Source organism: Callithrix jacchus, chromosome 21 (assembly GCF_049354715.1).
Source record: "Callithrix jacchus isolate 240 chromosome 21, calJac240_pri, whole genome shotgun sequence".
In the NCBI taxonomy this organism is placed as follows: domain Eukaryota; kingdom Metazoa; phylum Chordata; class Mammalia; order Primates; family Cebidae; genus Callithrix; species Callithrix jacchus.
Window position 1 is genome coordinate 37303504 of NC_133522.1, and position 21485 is coordinate 37324988.

The window sequence follows — 21485 nt, forward strand, 5'->3', positions numbered from 1 at the left end:
GACACAGCGCTCCCCACATCTAATCTAGCAGAAAGGAATACAAACGTATGGTCTGAACGCAGTCTACTGCATGACCTTTAAAACTATTCAAATCTTCACCCAAACTTCTTGTTAATAATTTGTTTTTTTGAGATGGAGTCTCACTCTGTTGCTCAGGCTGGAGTGCAGTGGCGTGATCTCAGCTCACTGCAACCTCCGTCTCCCAGATTCAGGCACTTCTCCTGCCTCAGCCTCACGAGTAGTTTGTCAATAATTTTGAGAAAATTCTGTCCATTTTTAGAAAGCCCACTGTGAATTTCTACAAGAAAATCTTGGAACAGCACCATCTATTTCTACATCTGACCGTTTGTGTTCCCGATGAGTTCCAAGGATCTTATGCTCTGGAAAAGGAACCATGGAGTCAGAGTGACACGTGGGACCGACCAGTCCACAAAGCCCTGCAGCCTCTTCCGTCCTCTCCACTGCCAGACCTCATATTATATAGACTGTGTTTATGACCTCATGACTCACTATATTTAACACAGAAACGATCTCTCTCAAAATCCACAAGGAGACGAGAACACTGACCTATTACAGTCAAGTAAAAATGATCCAATCATTTCTGATCCAATACTTTTTAAGTGTTCAGAAATAAATGTTTTGGATATAGCAAAAATAGCTGTTTTGTCTAAAACCAGTTAGAAACTGAAAATTGGTATTTTTAGCTCCTATAACACAGTAACCTAATAGATACCCTTCAAAATAGCCTACATCAGTACAGAAATGTCAGTTTCTCCTGAGGACAGCTGAATAAATTGCCCCCACCTCCGCACCACCCCAGCCCACACACACACAAATAAGTGAGCAAAAGAAATGTAAGGGTCACCTACATAAAAAGTCACTTTTAGCAGTTTTTTTTTAATTTGCCTTAAAAAAATCTGCATTTCCATTGATCTGCTTTTTAATTAACAACCAACAACATTACACCATTCAGTCTGTGAATGAAAATCCTATGGTCAGGAAAGAGAAACATATATGGATAAAAGATATTGAAGAACCAAATATGTGCACCCAAGAAAGTCCTACAGAATCCACACATGCAGAGGAATCAAAACAGGAAAAGTACAAATGTAGGTTTTAAAAAATAATAGTTTGGTCGGGCGCAGTGGCTCACGCCTGTAATCCCAGCACTTTGGGAGGTCGAGGATGGTGAAGCACGAGGTCAGGAGATCGAGAGCATCCTGGCCAAATGATGAAACCCCATCTCTACTGAAATACAAAAAATTAGCCGGGCGTGGTGGCACATACCTGTAGTCCGAGCACTCGGGAGGCTGAGGCAGGAGAATGGCTTGAACCCAGGAGGTGGAGGTTGCAGTGAGCTGAGATTGTGCCACTGCACTCCAGCCTGGCCACAGAGCAAGACTCCATCTCAGAAATAATAATAATTTAGTTCATGTTTGAGAAACATTTTTCCATTATCAATGTACTTTCTCATAGTTATATTATTTAACCCATCCAAAAATCCAATCTCCAGGCAAAGGCAAGAATCACCCTGACTTTGCAGATGAGAAAATGAAGGTATAATTTAAAATGACGTCATTTGCTTGGATTAAGTGACTAGTAAGTGTCAAGCAAAAAAATGAGAGATAATAAAGGAATATAAATATCTCAACAACATTAGAGAAAAAGATGAATAAGCATGGAAACATAATCATAAGAAATTGCCTTTTGGCCAGGCACGGTGGCTCACGCCTGTAATCCCAGCACTTTGGGAGGCTGAGGCGGGTGGATCACGAGGTCAAGAGATCGAGACCATCTTGGCCAAATAGTGAAACCCGTCTCTACTAAAAATACAAAAAATTAGCTGGGCATGGTGGCGCATGCCTGTAATCCCAGCTACTCAGGAGGCTGAGGCAGGAGAATTGCCTGAACCCAAGAGGCGGAGGTTGCGGTGAGCCGAGATCGCGACATTGCACTCCAGCCTGGGTAACAAGAGCGAAGCTCCGTCTCAAAAAAAAAAAAAAAGAAATTGCCTTTTGTTGAGGGGAGTGCCTTTTGGATTGGGGTAACAGAGGTTTTAAGCTGGGTTGTGTTTTGAAGACTGAGGTAAAAAGAGGCTATTGACCCACAGAACGGAACTCCTTATGAAGTGGAATAGAAACATGACACATTATACGCAACAATTTTAGTGTCTGGAGCCAAAGAGTCAGAAGAACTTTGTTACTATGTTCAACTAAGGAAAGGTTTATTTGGATTAATTTTAAAATACGGTTTCTTTCCCTTTAACATAAAAGTTGCTCACTTTTAACAAGAACTGAATGCAGATAATTCAAAAGGAATTCATTATAGAAAGCCTAAATAGCAAAAAAGCATAGCTGACTCAGTCCCACATACTTTGAATGCTGTTTCACTCTACACAAATGAAGATGTAATAAGGAAATGGGATAAAATTATGGCATTAACTGGGAGCTCCAGCAGTGGCAGAAATTAAAGAAAAAGGATTTCATTTCATTAGGAGTGATTTCTGCCCTACATTCTCACATACAGGTTTGTTCCCAAGGCTGTAATTTGGATTTCATATCTTGCTATTCAGCAGCATCTCAGAAGTAAAAACACTTGGTCCATAGAGAGGCCTGGTAACCACATACAGCTGCGCAGGTGACGTGTCAGCTGTGATTCTTCAGTGGTTCAAGGCATGGGATGTGAAAATGAAAATCTCTCACCTTGCTGCTGTGATCAGTCTCATCTGAGGATTCCAAGTCTGGCCCCTCGGTCTCCTCCGGAGCAGTCTCAGCACTGCTGCCCTGCTCGCTGCAGAGGCTGTGCCCTGTCAGATGAAATCAGAAGAAAACGTGGGTCGACACGGATAGTAATTGCTAAAAGCCACCCCTTTGCGAGAGGGACGAGGAGCCGTTTTCATGACATGTACAGATATTGTAAAACCCTCCAAGTACAAGCTCCAAGGTTTCATCAAATTAGAATGATAGTTGTTACTGTTACTACTAGTATTACTTTTATTTTTCATAATAAATAATAATTGTGGATTGGATGTCTTTGTCTCCCCCCAACAAATTCTTATGTTGAAGACCTACCCCTCAATGTAGTAACAGTAGTTAGAGGAGGAATGTTTGAGAAGTAATTAAGTTTAGATGAGGTCATGAGGGTGGGGTCCCCACGGATCATATTAGTGCCCTTGTAAGAAGAGACAGAAACCAGAGTTTGTTCTCTCTCCACCATGTGAAGACACAGTAAGAAGGCAGCTGTCTTTAAGCCAGGAAAAGAGCCCTCACCAGGGAACTGAATTGGCTAGCATCCAGAGGATGTGGCTTCCCAGGCTCTAAAACTGTAAGAAATAAATGACTGTTGTTTAAGCCATTCAGTTTATGATATTTTGTTATAGTGGCTTAAGCTAAGACAATAATAATTTATAATAAAAGAATACGTGTGTGTGTATTTTTTTTTTTTTTGAGATGCAGTTTCATTCTTGTTGCCTAGGCTAAAGTGCAATGGCGTGATCTCAGCTCACCACAACCTCCACCTCCTGGTTCAAGGAGTTCAAGCAATTCTCCTGCCTCAGCCTCCCAAGTAGCTGGGATTACAGGCATGTGCCACCATGCCCGGCTAATTTTGTATTTTTAGTAGAGATGGGGTTTCACCATGTTGGTTAGGCTGGTCTCAAACTCCTGATCTCAGGTGATCCGCCCACCTTGGCCTCCCAAAGTGCTGGGATTACAGGCGTGAACCACCATAATAGAAGAATATATATTTTATGTATTAAAAAAGCAACTAATTTTGTTACTGTTACAATTAGCAAATTGATGAATTAATTCATTAATTACTAAAATAATTTTTAAAAACATACTGAGACCAGTACAACAACAAAAAAAATGACTTCCCATATCCATTGCCTGAAAAATCCTGCAAAATCTATCTTGGCCAAGTCTGGCAAATTATAAATATCTTATAATACCTGCTCTTCCCACGATATTCTGTGCAAAAGTGCAAGCAACTTTCTTTCCTTGCTATTTACTGAGTGCTTACCACAGTGAATCTCTATAGTGGTTCTCCACATTGAGAAGAGAACCTGAGGATCACTTTCCCATGGGGTGCTTCTCAAACTGACAGAGCATCTGGATTCCTGGGGGATCATGTTAAATGCAGATTCTCATTCAACAGGCATGGGGTTGGACCTAAGATTCTGCATTTCTTACCAGCTCTGAATGATACTCATCAAAACTGCAGGTCCATGGACCACACTTGGAAGAAAAAGACTCTAGAACATTGAAAACCTTCTCTAGTTGAATCTGAGAAGACAGTGGTGTGAGCCCCACTGTCCTACACCAGGCGGCACTGGATCATGGACGAGAGCATTATCAATATAACCAGACAAGAGAGAAGGAAAGAGAAGAAACAGAAGCAGAAGAAGCCTCTGATGCTTTAGATGAGAGTCTGCAAAGTGGCTCCCTTGCTCCAATGACACCATTACAGCCATAAGCTGCCTGACAATGCTCTATTCAGGTCCAAGCTGGCCAGGAAACTTAGGGAGGAGGTGGACCTCTGAGCCGACCTGGCACCAACACTGCCTCCTACTGTCGCTTTCTCCTTCTCTGGAATGAAGCACCAACTAAGTGACTGCACCTCGAATGGCTTAGAGGCTTCTGTGGGTTTCTCCACCTTTTGGCTCTGGCTCTTGGATTTTCTCGAGTTTCTTTTCATTATTCGATCACTCATTGCTCGCTCTTAAGGTGGTAGTGGTCAAAAAAGGAAGCTCAATGAACTTGGCAGAAATCATCTATGTCAAGCGTCATTGCCAAAACAAAAGTGCTTGAATGTTTTGCATGGGGGCAATGACCTAGGTATGGGGCCAGAAAGAAGAGGAAGAGTTGATATCTGATGTGGAAGAGCTGACAAGCTCATGTGGGAACATGATGGCAACAGCACTCAGTGCTCTGATCACAGAAACCACGCCATGCTCAGCGCGAAGTCCAGAGTAGCCAGGATGCACAACTGACAGGGTCCCCCTTCACAATGTGGTCTGCAGAATCACGACCTCCTGGAGTTGTACAACCCGTAGACTGTGCAGAGAAATGCTGTAACCCTGCATATCCATTGCTTACAATGCCTAGGATATAGCTGATGCTCATGAAATAGTGAGAAAGCAAATAAAAGCAATTTCTTTCTTTTTTTTTTGAGATGGAACTTCTTGCTCTCACAGTATTATTCAAAACCTTCTTCTGAAGGTTTGTAACCTTCAGAAGAGTCAAAGTCATGAAAAGTCAAGAAAAGGGTGACAAATCATTCCAGACCAAAAAAACCTAATGGGACAGGACAACCAACTGCAACAGGGAATCAGAACTAGATTCTGCTGCTATAAAGAACTTGTATTGGGACAACTAGTAACATTAAAAAAAAAAAAAAAGAGATGGAACTTCACTCTTGTCACTCAGACTGGACAACAGTGGCGCAATCTCGGTGCCACTTCAACCTCTGCATCCTGGGTTCAAGCAATTCTCCTGCCTCAGCCTCCCAAGTAGCTAAGATTATAGGTGCCCTATAGGCTCCCACCATCATGTCCGGCTAATTTTTGTATTTTTATTTTTATATTTCTTCTTATTATTATTTTATTTTATTTTATTTTGTTTTAAAGATGGGGTTTCACCATGTTGGCCAGGCTGGTCTTGAACTCTTGACGTTAGGTGATCTGCCTGCCTTGGCCTCCCAAAGTGCTGGGATTACAGTGCCTAGCCAGACTTTCATTTTTTCTTCCTTTTTTTTTTTTTTTGAGAGGAAGTCTTGCTCTGTCGCCCAGGCTGGAGTGCAGTGGCTTGATCTCAGCTCACTGTAACCTCTGCCTCCCAAGTTCAAGCAATTCACCCTGCCTTAGCCTCCCAAGTAGCTGGGACTACATGCGTGCGCCACCATGCTCAGCTAATTTTTTGAATTTTAGTAGAGACGGGGTTTCACTACGTTAGCCAGGCTGGTCTTGAACTCCTGACCTAGTGATCTACCCACCTCAGCCTCCTGAAGTGCTGGGAATACAGGCATGAGCCACCATGCCCAGCCAGGATTTTCATTTTTAATAATACTGTGAGAGCAAGGTATCCTGAAGAACAAACAAATAAATCTACGTCTACAAAACACTTAGAGATGCTGAAGTAAAAGAAATATCCTTTTGAAACAAAGCTGAGCTCCAAAAACTCTCCAAAGCCCGAGTGAAGAAGATAAAGGAGGTGGAGTGGTGTCCATCCCACAGCAGCATAACCATATCCCTCAATCCCCAAACCCTAAAGCTGTGTTTCCCAAAGGGTGTGAGAACCTGTTGGTGTTGGCAGGGGGACAATTCTTTTGGGACAGAATTGTGCACTTGGTGGGTACACTTGGCACTAGGCTCCCTGGCTCCTGAGCACTAAAACAATTAGGACTTGATTGTCCTGTGACAATTAAAAATGTACCCACACACTTCCCTACAGCATCACCACCCAGTTTGAGACTCCCTGCCCTGAAGCCTTTGGCTTAACTATAAGGCCATGATACAGAAGACAGGGCTTCGGTCAGCACAACTTTGGGAGTTAGAAGTGAATTTCCCACCTTCCTATGCTTCTGCTAAGGGGTTACGCCCCTCAGTCTGAAAAGACATAGACCAAAAGAAAAAAGTGCTCACTGGCAAAAGAAAAAGAGATGGAAAAACAAATTCTGCCTATACTTTGGGGTAGGAGGAAAGTCACTCTGTCGCCCGGGCTGGAGTGCAGTGGTGCGATCTCAGTTCACTGCAACTTCTGCCTCCCAGGTTCAAGTGATTCTTCTGCCTCAGCCTCCTGAGTAGCTGGGATTAAAGGTGCCAGTTATCATGCCTGGCTAATTTTTGTAGTTTTAGTAGAGACAGGGTTTTGCCATGTTTGCCAGGCTGGTCTTGAACTCCTGACCTCAGGTGATCTGCCCGCCTCCCAAAGTGCCAAGATTATAGGCATCAGACACCACACCCAGCCTCTTCCCTGAAATTCTAATCACAGAACTGACTTTCTGTGTTTATATTCTAAGGCATCTGGTAGGAGCATAAACAAATCTACTCTGGAAGAAGTCACGCTTAATGATGGTATCATATAATACTCAGAGATAGAACTTGGTCAAACAAGGACTCATAATCCCATATTATAAAACCCAAGAGGCAACACATCACTATAAGCAAGAGACAACACACACAATAACTGACAAAACCAGACCCCTGAGGAATGATTCTGCAATGATTATATATAAAATGTCATGTAAGTATGCTTAAAATATTTTCTTTTTTTTTTTTTGTAACAGAGTCTCGCTCTATCACCAGGCTGGTGCAGAGAATCGTGCAGTGGTGCAATCCTGGCTCACCGCAACTTCCGTTTTCCAGTTTTAAGCAATTCTCCTGCCTCAGCCTCCCGAGTAGCTGGGAATACAGGCACGCACCACCATGCCCAGCTAATTTTTTGCACTTTTAGTAGAGATGGGGTTTCACCATGTTGGCCAGGATGGTCTCGATTTCTTGACCTCGTGATCTGCCCACCTCGGCCTTCCAAAGTACTGGGATTACAGGCGTGAGCCACCACACCCGGCCTTAAGATATTTTCTTAAAAGAAGAAGAAAGGGGGCCTGGCACAGTGGTTCTCACCTGTAATCCCAGCCCTTTGGGAGGCCAAACGTGCAGATCATCTGAGGTCAGGAGTTCGAGACCAGCCTGGCCAACATGATGAAACCCCATCTCTACTAAAAATTAGCTGGGCACGGTGGTGAGTGCCTGTAAACCCGGGACTCAGGAGGCTGAGGCAGGAGAACTGCCTGAACCCGGGAGGCGGAGGTTGTGGTGAGCCGAGATCACGCCATTCACTCGAGCCTGGGTAACAAGAGCGAAACTGCATCTCAAAAAAAAAAAATGTACTTGAGTGTGGGGAAAAAAAGAAAAAGATCTGGTATGCAAGCCAAAATGAGAAACAGCTGATACACACACAGATAAGTCTTAGTGTATATGAAAACCCCAACTCCCCAAAAAAGGTACTTGGGGGTGAAACAAAATACAAACTGCAACTAAAACAACGGTGGAAGTGATTATATTTAAAGCCATTTCACAGTTTTGTCCAAGAGGAAACTAGAAAGACTAACTTTGGATTCTGTTAATAATCATGTTAGGCCGGGCGCAGTGGTTCATGCCTGTAATCCCAGCACTTTGGGAGGCTGAGGTGGGTGGATCACATGAGGTCAGGAGTTCAAGACCAACCTGACCAACATGGAGAAACCGTGTGTCTACCAAAAATACAAAATTAGTCTGGCGTGGTGGTGCATGCCTGTAATCCCAGCTACTTGGGAGGCTAAGGCAGGAGAATCCCTTGAACCCGGGAGGCAGAGGTTGCAGTGAACTGAGATTGTGCCATTGCACTCCAGCCTAGGCAACAAGAGTGAAACTGTCGGGCTGGGCATGGTGGCTCAAGCCTGTAATCCCAGCACTTTGGGAGGCCAAGACGGGTGGATCATGAGGTCAAGAGATCGAGACCATCCTGGTCAACATGGTGAAACCCCGTCTCTACTAAAAATACAAAAAATTAGCTGGGCATGGTGGCACGTGCCTGTAATCCCAGCTACTTAGGAGGCTAAGGCAGGAGAATTGCCTGAACCCAGGAGGCGGAGGTTGCGATGAGCCGAGATCGCGCCATTGCACTCCAGCCTGGGTAACAAGAGCGAAACTGCGTCTCAAAAAAAAAAAAAAAGTGAAACTGTCTCAAAAATAAATAAATAATTATGTTAAAATTTTAAGATCAAATGGAGGATATAGGTTGAAAGGAGAAAGCAGAATTTATAAATGCAACCTAGAAGAGGACAGGAAAGGGAAACAAGACAAATTGAGCAAAACAAGATCATAGGAACAAATCAAAATACACAGCTACTCTGAATAAATGTAAAACAGTTAAACATAATACTTAATCCTCATGTTTAGATTAAAGAAGAAAAACAGTGCAAAACAAGCCCCAGCTACATGCTCTATAGAAGCCATAGACTTAAACATAAAAGACACACAAGATTAAAAGAATGGAAAACTCTATTAAACAAACATAAAGAAAGCTTTATAAACATCAGACACAATCGATTCATCAGGATACAGAAGGTGTAAACATCAGTAATTATATAGCTTGATCCATGAATGCATTTCAAATCTATTCCCAAGAAATTAGTGAATGTACATTTGCCATAAGATTAGCGATTTCTGCAAATAGGCCACAGTGTAAGTTTCAAGCAATACCAAAGAATCCGTATGCATCCAGACCACACTGGCAACATTTTTTTCTTGGAACTAAATATTTTATGAAAGAAAAAAAGGCCAGTAACACCAAAGACAGTTTTGAAACAGAAAAACAAGATTAGGGTACTTTGGATACTGGATCTCAAAACATATTATAAAATTATAGTAATTTAAAGCAGTGCAGAAGAGGCTAACAGAACACAGAGCTCAGAACAGTGCCTCCATCCCATGCAGATGTTCCTCAACTTATGATGGCGTTGTGTCCCAATGAAATCATTAAGTCAAGTCATCATAAATTGGGGCCACCTGTATATGGAATTGTGAAAAACAGCAGTTGTAACATTGCAGACCAGTGAGATGGGAACAGAATATTTGACAAATGATGCTAGGCCGGTAGATGACCCACATGAAAAAACATAACATAGGATCCTAACTCACGCCATTCACAAAAATCAGTACCAGGAACATAAACCAGTAAGTGAATGGCCCAAACTGAAAATACAGAAGACAGTGTTTACTACTTCAGGGGCGAGAGAGATTTCTTAAACAAGATATGAAAAATACAAACCATGTAAGATGGAAAATCCAGATTTTACTGAAATTAAATACTTTCATTTGTAAAAAGGCATCAAATATACAAGACATGTCATATACTGATAAAAGTTAACTTCAATACATATAACTAGCAAAATATTAACTTCTAAAATATAAAAGAACTTACAAATCAATACCTGGAGGCATATCTGATTCTGAAGCCTAATTTTTATCCCTATGTCATATTTTCTACCCTTAACTGAAAATAAAAATCAATAAAATGAATTAGAATGGCCAATGCAGTTTGCAGTAGATCGTTTGCAAAGAGGATAGTTATTATTTCTCTCACCTCTTTAAGCAGAGACTTTTGTGTCTATTTTGCCACATCATGAATTTGGGCTGGCTCTGTGATTTGCTTTTACCAACAGAATGCAACTTAAGAAATCATATGTTAATTGTGAACCAAGGCCTCAAGTGACTTTGCAGTCTCTGGTCTTGCCCTGCTGGGAATTCTGAGCTCACTGTACAAAGAAATCTCAAGCTAGCCTCCCATGAGAGACCCCAAGGACAGGAGGCCCAGCTGTCTAGTCACCATGTGTGGGAGTGAGTACGTCCATCTTAAACCCTCCAGCCTCAGTCAAGCCACTGGACCACAGAGCCACATGAGTGAATCCAGGGAAGGTCAGCAGAACAACCAAACAGCTGAGCCCAGGCCAAACTGCTGAGTCACAGAACAGGGAGCAAGTGAAACAGCTGTTTCAGAGTGATTTGTTACCTGGTAGCAGGTAATCAATAAGTGGTGAGAGGGAATTTCATGATACAGGAAAGCCAGAAAGGCAGGAATTGATAGTGGTACACTTCAAGAAAGCTGAGGCGAGACACCAGCATGGCAGGAAGAGGGAATACAAATGGGTAGGGGCATTGTTCTTCCTCCCATACTTCACGACCTTTTCTAAACACCCCCAGCTTAAGCAGTGTGGACGACAACATTGTCAAGTTTGTTTGTTTTTTAATCCCATACAAACAGTTCTGCAACTTCCTACTCCAGCTTCCTTTGAACCACTCACAATAGTAGTAGGCGAGCGGCTTTCCCCTAATTATAGACATTGGAGGAATTATCTTCTTTGTTCTGGACATTCCTGTCCCCACCTACTTACCAGGAAACAAGGCACCAATCAGAGAGAAGAAAGTTGATGATAAGGCTCAGTGGTGGCCAAAGCAGCAGCCAGAGCAAGGAGAATGCCCATTCATATCCCAAACTGAGCACACTGCCAGGCATGGAACAGGGGCCCAGGAGAGAGGGAACAGGGGCCCAGGAGAGAGGGAACAGGGGCCCAGGAGAGAGGGAACAGGGCTCCATCTAGAGAGACAAAGCCCCAGGGAATTAAGCCCAGAGCAGGACTGCAGTACCTCTCAGATAGGGACCATCGGCCAAAAGAAAAGCCGCTGTAGTTGGCCGGGCGTGGTGGCTCACGCCTGCAATCCCAGCACTTTGGGAGGCCAAGGCGGGTGGATCACGAGGTCAAGAGATCGAGACCATCCTGGTCAACATGATGAAACCCCATCTCTACTAAAAATACAAAAATTAGCTGGGCATGGTGGTGTGTGCCTGTAGTCCCAGCTACTCGGGAGGCTGAGGCAGGAGAATTGCTTGAACCCAGGAGGTGGAGGTTGTGGTGAGCTGAGATCGTGCCATTGCACTCTAGTGTGGGTAACAACAGCGAAACTCCGTCTCAAAAAAAAAAAAAAAAAGAAAAGAAAAGCCACTGTAGAGGTGGCTGCAGTGGCTCACAGATGTAATCCCCAACTCTTGAGAGGCTAGAGCAGGAAGATCGCTTGAGCCCAAGAGTTCAGGGCTGCAGTGAACCATGATTGTGACACTGTTCTCCAGCCTGGGTGACAGAGTGAAACCCCAACTCTATTAGAGAAGAAACAAAATAAACAAACAAAAAACTGCTGTAATGCTATAAATAAAATTCACTGTGGTGAAAAGGTCAAATCAATGCTTTGCCTTTTAAGTTTCTTCTAATAATATTTTTGTGACTGCAAAAACGTTTGCAATCTGTACCTTCCACACACCATTAGCAGGACAGACACTGAGGAGACTTGGGGAAGTGCAAACATATTAGTCTAAGTTTACACTGAGATTTACCTTTCATTTACCCAGATTAGACACATCTACTTTGCTTCATTCCAGTACACACAGGACTTCAGTTTAAGGAGGAAAAAAAAAATTCTGGCCTCGTGAGATGTCTTAACAATGTGTTTTAAGCAGACCCTCCAATTCAAACACTTCCAAAGGGAAAAAATTATAAATCTAAATTTTTAAAAGGTCTTGTTAATGCTTGAATTTAAATCCCTGATGGAAAAAAAAGAAGACTGGGGAGGGGGTGAAAGAAAGCTTAGACACTGTCAGTGAAGATACTTCGCTAGAACTCAACTGTTTGGATATAATTTTATTTTGCTTTTCAGTCATTTTACTGTTATAAGATTTTAAGAATTCCGTATAAATGCCCATAATAAGATCAGCATAAACATCCCTCCAACAAAGCTAAAAAACAAACCAGAACAACTATAATAGAATGAGAGAAAGAAAGAAAAAAGAAAGAGAAAGGAAGGGAGAGGAAAGGAAAGGAGAGGGGAGGGGAGGGGAAGAAAAGAAAGAGACAGAGAGAGAGAAAGAGAGAGAGAAAGGGGGAACATTAAGACTTTAACTTGGTAGGCTGTAACTTCTTTTTAGTCAAATGTCACAAAATCTCAGTCTTTGTTTCCTATAGAGAAAAATTTAAAAATCCATAAAAACTGTAGATTTGGACCTTACTAATCCTGTTGGCTTGTTGTGAACGTCTAAATATAAGGGACATTGATAATCTTTAAACATATAAAAAAAGAGCATCTCACTCTCCGAAACGTTTTTTTTCCCACACACAGGATTTGACGGTGTCGTCAATCAAATCGCACTGGAAGTCACCCCGCCCCGGTCCCAGCAGGGCCCACCCAAGCAGGCCATGTGCTGTGTGACAAGAAGCACAGCAGGCCGACAGTTTACAGGGCGCGCATGGCTCCAAATGTTATCAGCAAACAAACAGGACCATGTGCTGCCGGGTATCTGTGAGACTTCAGAGAATCTGAAGCTCTGGACCATATTTGTTTGTGGGAAGAGAAATCTGTGCAGTTCCTCTTCCTTTGCTGCCCCTCCCTGCCGCCTGACTGTCTTCGGTTTTCAGAATCGAGCTCCAGGCCATCTCCATGGAACATCGGACCAAAATAGAAGCTCACACTTCACGAGTCCTGCACAGAGGCACGTCCTGCCCATGAGGACCAAGCGGCTGTCCGTGCTCTGCACTTGGCAATTCCCCATTCCGAAGCAAGGTGCCTTGGATTTTCACGGCTATCACAGAGGCCTTTCCTGTTAAACAAACGCTGCTTAATCTACTTCCTGCAGGAGGGACACTGGTCTGGACCGCAGAGCACAAGCTTCCACTTGGCATCAGACAGACATGCCTGAGGTTTTTATCAAAGGGCCGACTTTCCAACTCCAGCGCTGGCCCTAATTGCCTTTAACAAGCCATGGGCTGCTGCTAGCCACAGGCACTAAGCTTTCTCCAGCACAAAAGCAGGAATAACCATTTTCTGAACAATAAGCAGCTTCAGTTCTTGGGACTCTGGAACTTTTATTATTTTTTAAATTATTGTTACTTCTTTTTCTTTCTTTTTTTTCGAAATAATTTCGCTCTTGTTGCCCAGGCTGGAGTGCAGTAGTGTGATCACAGTTCACCACAACCTCCACCTCCTGGGTTCAAGTGATTCTCCTGCCTCAGCCTCCGGAGTAGCTGGGATTATAGGCACCTGCCACCACTCTTGGCTAATATTTTGTATTTTTAGTAGACATGGGCTTTCACTGTGTTGGGCAGGCTGGTCTTGAACTCCTGACTTCAGGTGATCCATCCTCAGCCTCTCAAAGTGCTGGGGTTATAGGCGTGAGCCACCACGCCCAGCCTGTTACATTTTTTTTTTAGAGATAGGGTCTTGCTCTGTCTCACAGGCTAGAGTGCAGTGGTGTGATCAAGGCTCACTGCAGCCTCAACCTCCTGTGTTCAAGGGATCCTCCTGCCTCAGCTGCCTGAATAGCTGGGACTACAGGTGCATACCATGTGCCTGGCTAATTTTGAAATTTTTAGTAGAGACAAGGTCTCACTATGTTGCCCAAGCTGGTCTCGAACTCCTGAGCTCAAGTCATCCTCCTACCTCAGTCTCCCAAAGTGCTGAGATTACAGGTGGGAGCCATAATCAATGCCTGGCTTCTGGCACTTCTATTGTCGTCCTGTGGGCTACTCCTTAGGGTAAACCAAGGCACCTGCTTCACCTCAACTGGTCAAGTGGAATTCTAGGGACAATCACAGCAGAGCTGCATGAACCGAAAAATAAAGTGAACGTGAGCCCAAAGAGAGCTATAAACAGGCTTCTGAAACCTTGGAAAGGCACTAATGCTGTCACTTGAACTGTGATTCTTATAATTTGCATAAAAGCTGAGGTTTTGCATAATTACTTTTACATAATTGCATTTATTTTTTTTCTTTGCTCTCTCCTTGATGTAAAAAGGAAAAACAAGGCCATAAAAGGGTATTTGTGTTGGAATTCTCCCAATAAATGGCTTATAAAACTTTTTTTTGAGACAAAGTCTCCCTCTGTTGCCCAGGCTGGCGTGCAATGGCACAATCTCAGCTCACTGCAACCTCTGCCTCCCAGGTTCAAACTATTCTGTTGCCTCAGCCTCCTGAGTAGCTGGGATTACAGGCTCCCACCACCACGCCCAGGTAATTTTTGTATTTTTAGTAGAGAGTTCCACCACGTTGGTCAGGCTGGTCTGGAACTCCTGACCTCACATGATCCACAAGTCTTAGCCTCCCAAAGTGCTGGGATTACAGGCTCCCACCACCACGCCCAGGTAATGTTTGTATTTTTAGTAGAGAGTTCCACCACATTGGTCAGGCTGGTCTGGAACTCCTGACCTCACGTGATCCACAAGCCTTAGCCTCCCAAAGTGCTGGGATTACAGGCATGAGCCACTGTATCCAGCTTATAAAACTTTGCTTTTCATATTTTTGAGACAGAGTCTCACTCTATTACCAGGCTGTAGCATAGTAGAGCAATCTCAGCTCACTGCAACCTCCACCTCCTGGGTTTAAGCCATTTTCCTGCCTCAGCCTCCTGAGTAGCTGGGACTACAGGCGTGCAGCACCATGCCCAGCTAATTTTTTTTTTTTTTGTATGTTTAGTAGAGACAGGGTTCCATCATGCTGGATGGTCTCAATCTCCTGACCTCGTGATCCGCCCACTTCTGCCTCCTAAAGTGCTGGGATTACAGGCATGAGTCATCAAGCCCGGCCTATAACACTGTTTTAAAAACCTGTTTTACATCTAGATTTGCTTTGCTTCCCTATATCGATGTTCACTGCAACATCTCCCTAACTGGGGGATAAAGCTGTATCTTTTAATAAATTAGCCCAATAGTTCTCAACTGGGGAGATTTTGCTGCCCAGTGGACTTCCGGCAATGTCTGAAGGTACGTTTGATGGGCACAACTTGGGAGGTGGTGTACTATTGTCTTTGCAGGGGTGCTGCTAAACATCAGTGCATAGGACAGCACCCCAGAGCAAAGCATTACCTCGCCCAGATGGTGAACACTGCTAGATAAGATCAGCCTTTAAAATAAATCACACCAGAATGCAAGAGAGACTTTTTTGAAACCTCACACAAACACAGTTCTGCAACTTCCTACTCCAGCTTCCTCTTCACTGCTGAGATCTTTCTATAATAACAGCCACTGAAGGAACGATCTTTTTGTCCTAAACATCCTTCCCTTTTTTTTTTTTGCTACCAATACATATGAAAACAAATGCTTTAAAAAAAACCAAACAGATGAAAGCAGCTCCGTAAGACTGCAAACCAGAACTCATGGTTTTCATATGTTCCTTTCATATGTTTGGCAAACAGCCAAAGGTAGGAAACCGAGTCTTAGAGAGAACACTTAGGATAGACTCTCCTTATGCAGACCCAAGCTTGCTTGCTTGCTTTTTTTTTTTTTTTTTTTTCTGAGACAAACTTTCACTCTTGTTGCCTAGGACAGAGTGCAATGGTGCGATCTCCGCTCACTGCAACCTCCGCCTCCTGGGTTCAAGTGATTCTCTTGCCTCAGCCTCCTTAGAAGCTGGGATTACAGGTACCTGCCCAGCTAATTTTTTGTATTTTTAGTAGAGACAGGGTTTCACTATGTTGGCCAGGCTGGTCTCGAACTCCTGACCTCAGGTGATCCACTGGCCTCAGCCTCCCAAAGTGCTGGGATTACAGGCGTGAGCCACTGCACCCAGCGGATCCTGGCTTTCTAAGCCAATGTGGCAACACATTCAGCAGGCTTCCCTCATAAACCAAGGAACTGGAGAAAGGACAATGTACTACAGGACCACCTAACACATTTTCATGACCAAAATATCTCAGTGAGGCAGATCACAAAATGTGATGAACAAACTATGGATGATTTGCCCGTCACCGAAACACTGCAATTATCTTATAAGAAAAAGTGTCAGAGGGTGGGGGGGACAATAACCAGGAAGAGTTGGTGACGTAAGGCAGTGGCTCCCCATCAGGGCTGCACATTAGAAGCAAACACCAGAGAACAGGTGGTCAGGAGATCAAGACCATCGTGGCCAGCATGGTGAAACCCCCTCTCTACTAAAAATATAAAAATTAGCCGGGCGTGGGGGCACATGCCTGTAATCCCAGCTACTCGGGAGGCTGAGGCAGGAGAATCCCTTGAACCCGGGAGCCCTCCAGCATGGCGACAGAGCTAGACTCCCTCTCAATAAAATAAATAAATAAATAAAAGCAACCAGCAGAACAAATGCAGACCCAGACCCCATCTCAAACTAAGTGCCTCCTGAGTTCTGAAAAGGGCCTAGGAACTTCAGCATTCTAACTACAGCATTCCTTTCTTTCTTTTTGGGCAAGGAAAATATAAACAAGGTGTAATTCATGAACTTAGTCACCAGGTAATCCACCTGTTTCAGAATGAGACGGTGTAGAAGGCAGGGAGATGACTGGAAAAGGGCAATCTCTGGTCACAGGCCAGGGAATCCTCATGTCCCCCATGAGAGAATGGGTTCAGATACAAAACATTTATCTAGTGCTTACTGGGTAATATTCTAAATGCTTTATGTTTATGACTCATTCAGTCCTCACAACAGCCCAGTGAGATGAGTGTGGCATTATCCCCATTTTGTAGGTGAGGACGCTGGGGCACAGAGGGATTAACCACGACCAGGTCAAGGTCATGAAGCTGATGAACACAGAAACAAACTGAGTTCTGGCCAGGCGCGGTGGCTCATGCCTATAATCCCAGCACTTTCAGAAGGCGAGGAGGGTGAATCACCTCAGGCAAGGAGCTCCAGACCAGCCTGGCCAACACGGTGAAACCCTGTCTCTACTAAAAATACGAAAAAATTAGCCAGGCATGGTGGCAGGTCCCTGTAATCTCAGCTATTTGGGAGGCTGAGGCAGGAGAATCAGTTGAACCCGGGAGGCAGAGGTTGCAGTGAGCGGAGATCCTGCCATTGCATTTCAGCCTGGGTGACAGAGTCAGACTCTGTCCCCTGCAAATGACGACTGAGTTCCAAAGAACTTGGTTCCAAGGCCTACTCTTAGCCAGCAGGCTGTGATGCTTCTACACAGAAGAAATAAACCTCTTCGTGAGAAAGCAGTTCAGAAAGAATCCATCTCTGAAAGCGAATCCCATACTCAGGGTTCGTAGGCGAGGACCTGGCCAAGTCTGTACAATTGAGCTTGTGAGACAGTGGACCTCTGCAGGACCAGCCTCCAGCAGCCAGGCGGCAGCCATCACTCACATGAACCCCAGGGTCCCTGAGACACAGCAAGTGCCTCTATCGAGGACGCCAGTCATCCCACACTCCCGTCAAACCTCAAACCTGCCATTCAAGAATGTTTCTTATTTTTAGTTACTTTCAAATTTAGACTAAGGTTGTAGTCCAGGCTGCCTATTGTACAAAATTTTCTTGGCTGTTTTCTATTTTAACTGCTGCTGTCTGTCGATACTGCTTTATCTCTGCCCCATCACGGAACAGTCTTTCAGTTCTTTTATCCTGTTTACTTCCCTTTGCTTTTATCTTCTACTATAAAGTGGGGACTAGGAAGCAGAAGCAATGAGAGGCAGATCGGCAGAGACCCAGGTGGGGAACTGAAGTGTCTTCTCCCCTCCAGCAGGTCCAACTGGGCTGCCACTTGACCAGAGTATTCAGGAATTCTTCTGAACTTTACTAATTTTGAAGCCAGTTTAGAAACCTTACCCAAAAAAAAAAAAATACAGTGGCTTTACTTTCATGCTTTATTCTTGAGTCAGTCTGATTGCCTAACTTGACAAAGCAGACTATGTTCTGAAGGATTTTTGATGACTGCAAAATTGCAAAATTTTAAGAGATAAAGCAATGTGGCCGGGCGCTCATGCCTGTAATCCTAGTACTTGGAAAGCCAAGGCGGGTGGATCATCTGAGGTCAGGAATTTCAGACCAGCCTGACCCACATGGTGAAACCCCAGCTTTACTAAGAATACAAAAATTAGCTGGGCAAGGTGGTGGGTGCTTGTATGCCAGCTACTTGGGAGTCTGAGTCAGTACCCAGCTACTTGGGAGTCTGAGTCAGTACGCTTGAACCCTGGAGGCAGAGGTTGCAGTGAGCTGAGGGGACACCACTGCACTCCAGCATGGGTGACAAAGTGAAACTCTGTCTCAAAAAAAAAGAAGAAATAGACCAAAACATTAACAGTGGCTATCCTTAAAGAAACAAACTGTGAGCAATTGCAGTCACACTTTACATCAGAGGACAGCAAATTTTATGTGTAATGGGCCGTAGAGTAAATATTTTTGGCTTTGCAGACCCTAAGTCCTGACAAGGACAACTACTTACTTGACTCCGCCATTGCAGTAGGAAAACAACCAGAGACAAGGCGTAAATGAATGGCATGACTGTGTTCTAATAAAACTTTATTTACAAAAACAGGCGGTGGGCTGATTTTAGTCTGTGGGTTATAGTTTACCAACCCCTGTTTTGTTTTGTTTTTTAATTTTAATTAATTTTTTGGTATCTGTAAACCAGAAGGACTAAGACAGAAAAAAAAAAAAGAATCCAAAGAAAGTTGAGTAGACACTGTTGCTTGTAGCATCGTAGCATATACGTGCAAGCTTATAAAATCCTTTAAAGAATCTAACCTACTATGTCTCATTCAAAGTCACATTCCAGAAACAACTCTATCTGTGAACCGTTTTATGGGGTCAAGCCTGCCATCTTGTGGTCACATGAAATAACAGCCTTTCTGCTCTTCATTCTCCTTTATTAAGGGTATGTAACTCACTAGAGCCGCTTTTCAAAAATTTGACTGGGATGTGGGGACCACAGTGACAAAATGAGCCAAGGAAGTCAATTTTAACTGAGAGCAATCAATTTTCTGAAGCTTCAACTTGTCAAATTCTTCCAAGGAGCCAATGAACAAAAGAATGAGCTATCACAGGGCTCCTGCTTCCTCCGCAAGCCAAGCTTCAGAAAATGATTTGAAAAACAACAATGGCAGGGCAAGAATACCCACGTACCAAGAGCCTCCGCTTCAGACTTTGAATGGAGCGCTCGTTTTTTATCCCAAGCTTTGAAAAGAGAAAATAATGACAAACCCTAACTCACTAAATGAACCCAATAGCGTAATAAACAACAGCAATCTGTGCTTTCACCTGGTCATTCATTCACCCTCTTGCTGAACAAGATGGGGCCACCTGTGTAGTGAAGCACATGTAAAGAGCCAGGAAGACAAAAACAAGGAATATAAACCCAGTCCCAGGAAATACATTCAGGCAAAAAGAGAGACACAAGCAAGTAAAAATTGCCTGATCTAATGAGGGCCCACATGGAAGTGAAATTTGCAAGGTCCTGCGGGCCCAGAGGAAGGAGCTCACTCTGTGGGGTCTCAGGAAGACTTTGAAAGGCAGTTAGCACTCACGCTGCTTGTAGGAGAATGAGCACAGGCTGCCAGAGGGAGGCGGAGAGGAAGGAAGGGCAGGGCAGGGGGGTTCACTGATGGGCTCTGGTTCAGCCTTTGGTTGAAAAAGTCCAAAAGACAAACAGCAAACAAGAGTTCTGCACACATTTCCACTCCGGGCCTCTCAGCATCTCAGCTCACATCCTTCTCTCAGACAGCAGGAAAGCAGGGCTGGGTGGTTTGGAAGATGACGCCAGGGAAGGCAGAAGAGAGGCAGAACTTAGTCTCAGCATCTCATGTGATTCTCAGCACTTGTTCTTGTTTTTTTTGAGAAGGAGTCTCACTCTATGCCCAGGCTGGAATACTGTGGTACCATTTTGGCTCTCTGCAACCTCTGCCTCCTGGGTTCAAGCAATTATCCTGCCTCAGCCTCCCAACTAGCTGGGATTACAGGCATGTGCCACGAGGTCTGGCTCATTTTTATATTTTTAGTAGAGATGGGGTTTTGCCATGTTGATCAGGCTGGTCTTGAACCCCTGATGTCAAGAAATCTGCCTGCCTCAGCCTCCCAAAGTGTTAGGATTACAACATGAGCCACTGCTCCCAGCCTTTTTCTTTTCTCTTAAGAGACAGGCCTCTGCGTCTGAGGCTGGAGTGCAGTGGTGTGATCACAGCTTACTGCAGTCTCAAACTCCCATGCTCAAGCAATCCTCCTGCCTCAGCCTCTGGAGTAGCTGGAACTACAGGTGCCCACCACTATGCCCAGCTAATTTTTTTTTTTTTTGGTAGAGACAGAGTTTCACTATGTTGCCCAGGCTGGTCTCAAACTCCTGGCCTCAAGTTATCCTCCTGTCTCAGCCTCCCAAAGTGCTGGGATTACAGGTGTCAGCCACCATGCCTGGCCCAATTCCTAACACTTCTGTGCCTCCATATCTCTATCCACAACCAAGCGCTTCTAAACATTCACCTTTCTCCAAAATGACAAACAGTTGAAGCATTATAAAGCTGTCCATGATGACAGGTGGATTTGTACCAAAACAGTTCTATGAGAAAATAAAGCTCCCTGTGCCTTTGAAATTTCAACAGGAAGTGCAGGGCCAGTCATCAGCCCATCTTGCACACACATTTTATACCACCCGTCAGACAAAGAAACTCACTGAAATATACAAGCCGCGTGAGAAACTCCGTGGGTTGCAGCAGAACAGAGCTCAGACTTGCCCCCAGCCCCCTGCCCAGTCATACCTGGGTTGCTGGTGAGAAAGGCGAGGGGGTTCTCGCCGAGGTCCACAGGGCCGTCCACTCGGTGGGGTGGGCTTTCCAGCAGCTCCACTCCTTCCTCCAGCTCGGGGTAGGTCCTCACCAGGAGGCCCAGCGAGGGCTGTGAGAGGAAATCTTTGAGCATAGACGAGTTCAGGGCGCCAGCAGCACGATTATTGATCTCAAGAATCTCATCTCCTGCTTTCAAGCCTGCCAACGCAAGATGGAAAATTTTTAATTTCACACACATCATCAGAACACAATAGCTTCGGAGCTCTGCTATAAAGGGCACACCTGCTGTGGGTCTCACAGCCCCAGGTACTGCTGCAGACAGACTGCGGTGCTCAGAAGTGATTCTCAGGAGAGGACATGGGCCTCGGGTTCTGAAGGTTCTAGCTTTGCAGGTTACAACATGCC

The 21485-nt window shown here is 44.3% G+C and overlaps 1 protein-coding gene across 16 annotated transcripts in view; it reads right to left on the reverse strand.

Moving 5' to 3' along the window:
• The window catches only part of TIAM1 (TIAM Rac1 associated GEF 1), a 449049-nt gene that overhangs the window by 45278 nt on the left and 382286 nt on the right, over positions 1-21485 (reverse strand). For all 16 annotated transcript variants that reach the window (XM_035283120.3, XM_035283112.3, XM_035283121.3 and 13 more), the window contains 2 exons: positions 21054-21278; positions 2703-2806 (listed from right to left, as the gene is read on the reverse strand). In XM_035283120.3, the coding sequence (XP_035139011.3) occupies positions 2703-2806; positions 21054-21278 (329 nt within the window). The remainder of the gene's footprint in view (positions 1-2702; positions 2807-21053; positions 21279-21485) is intronic.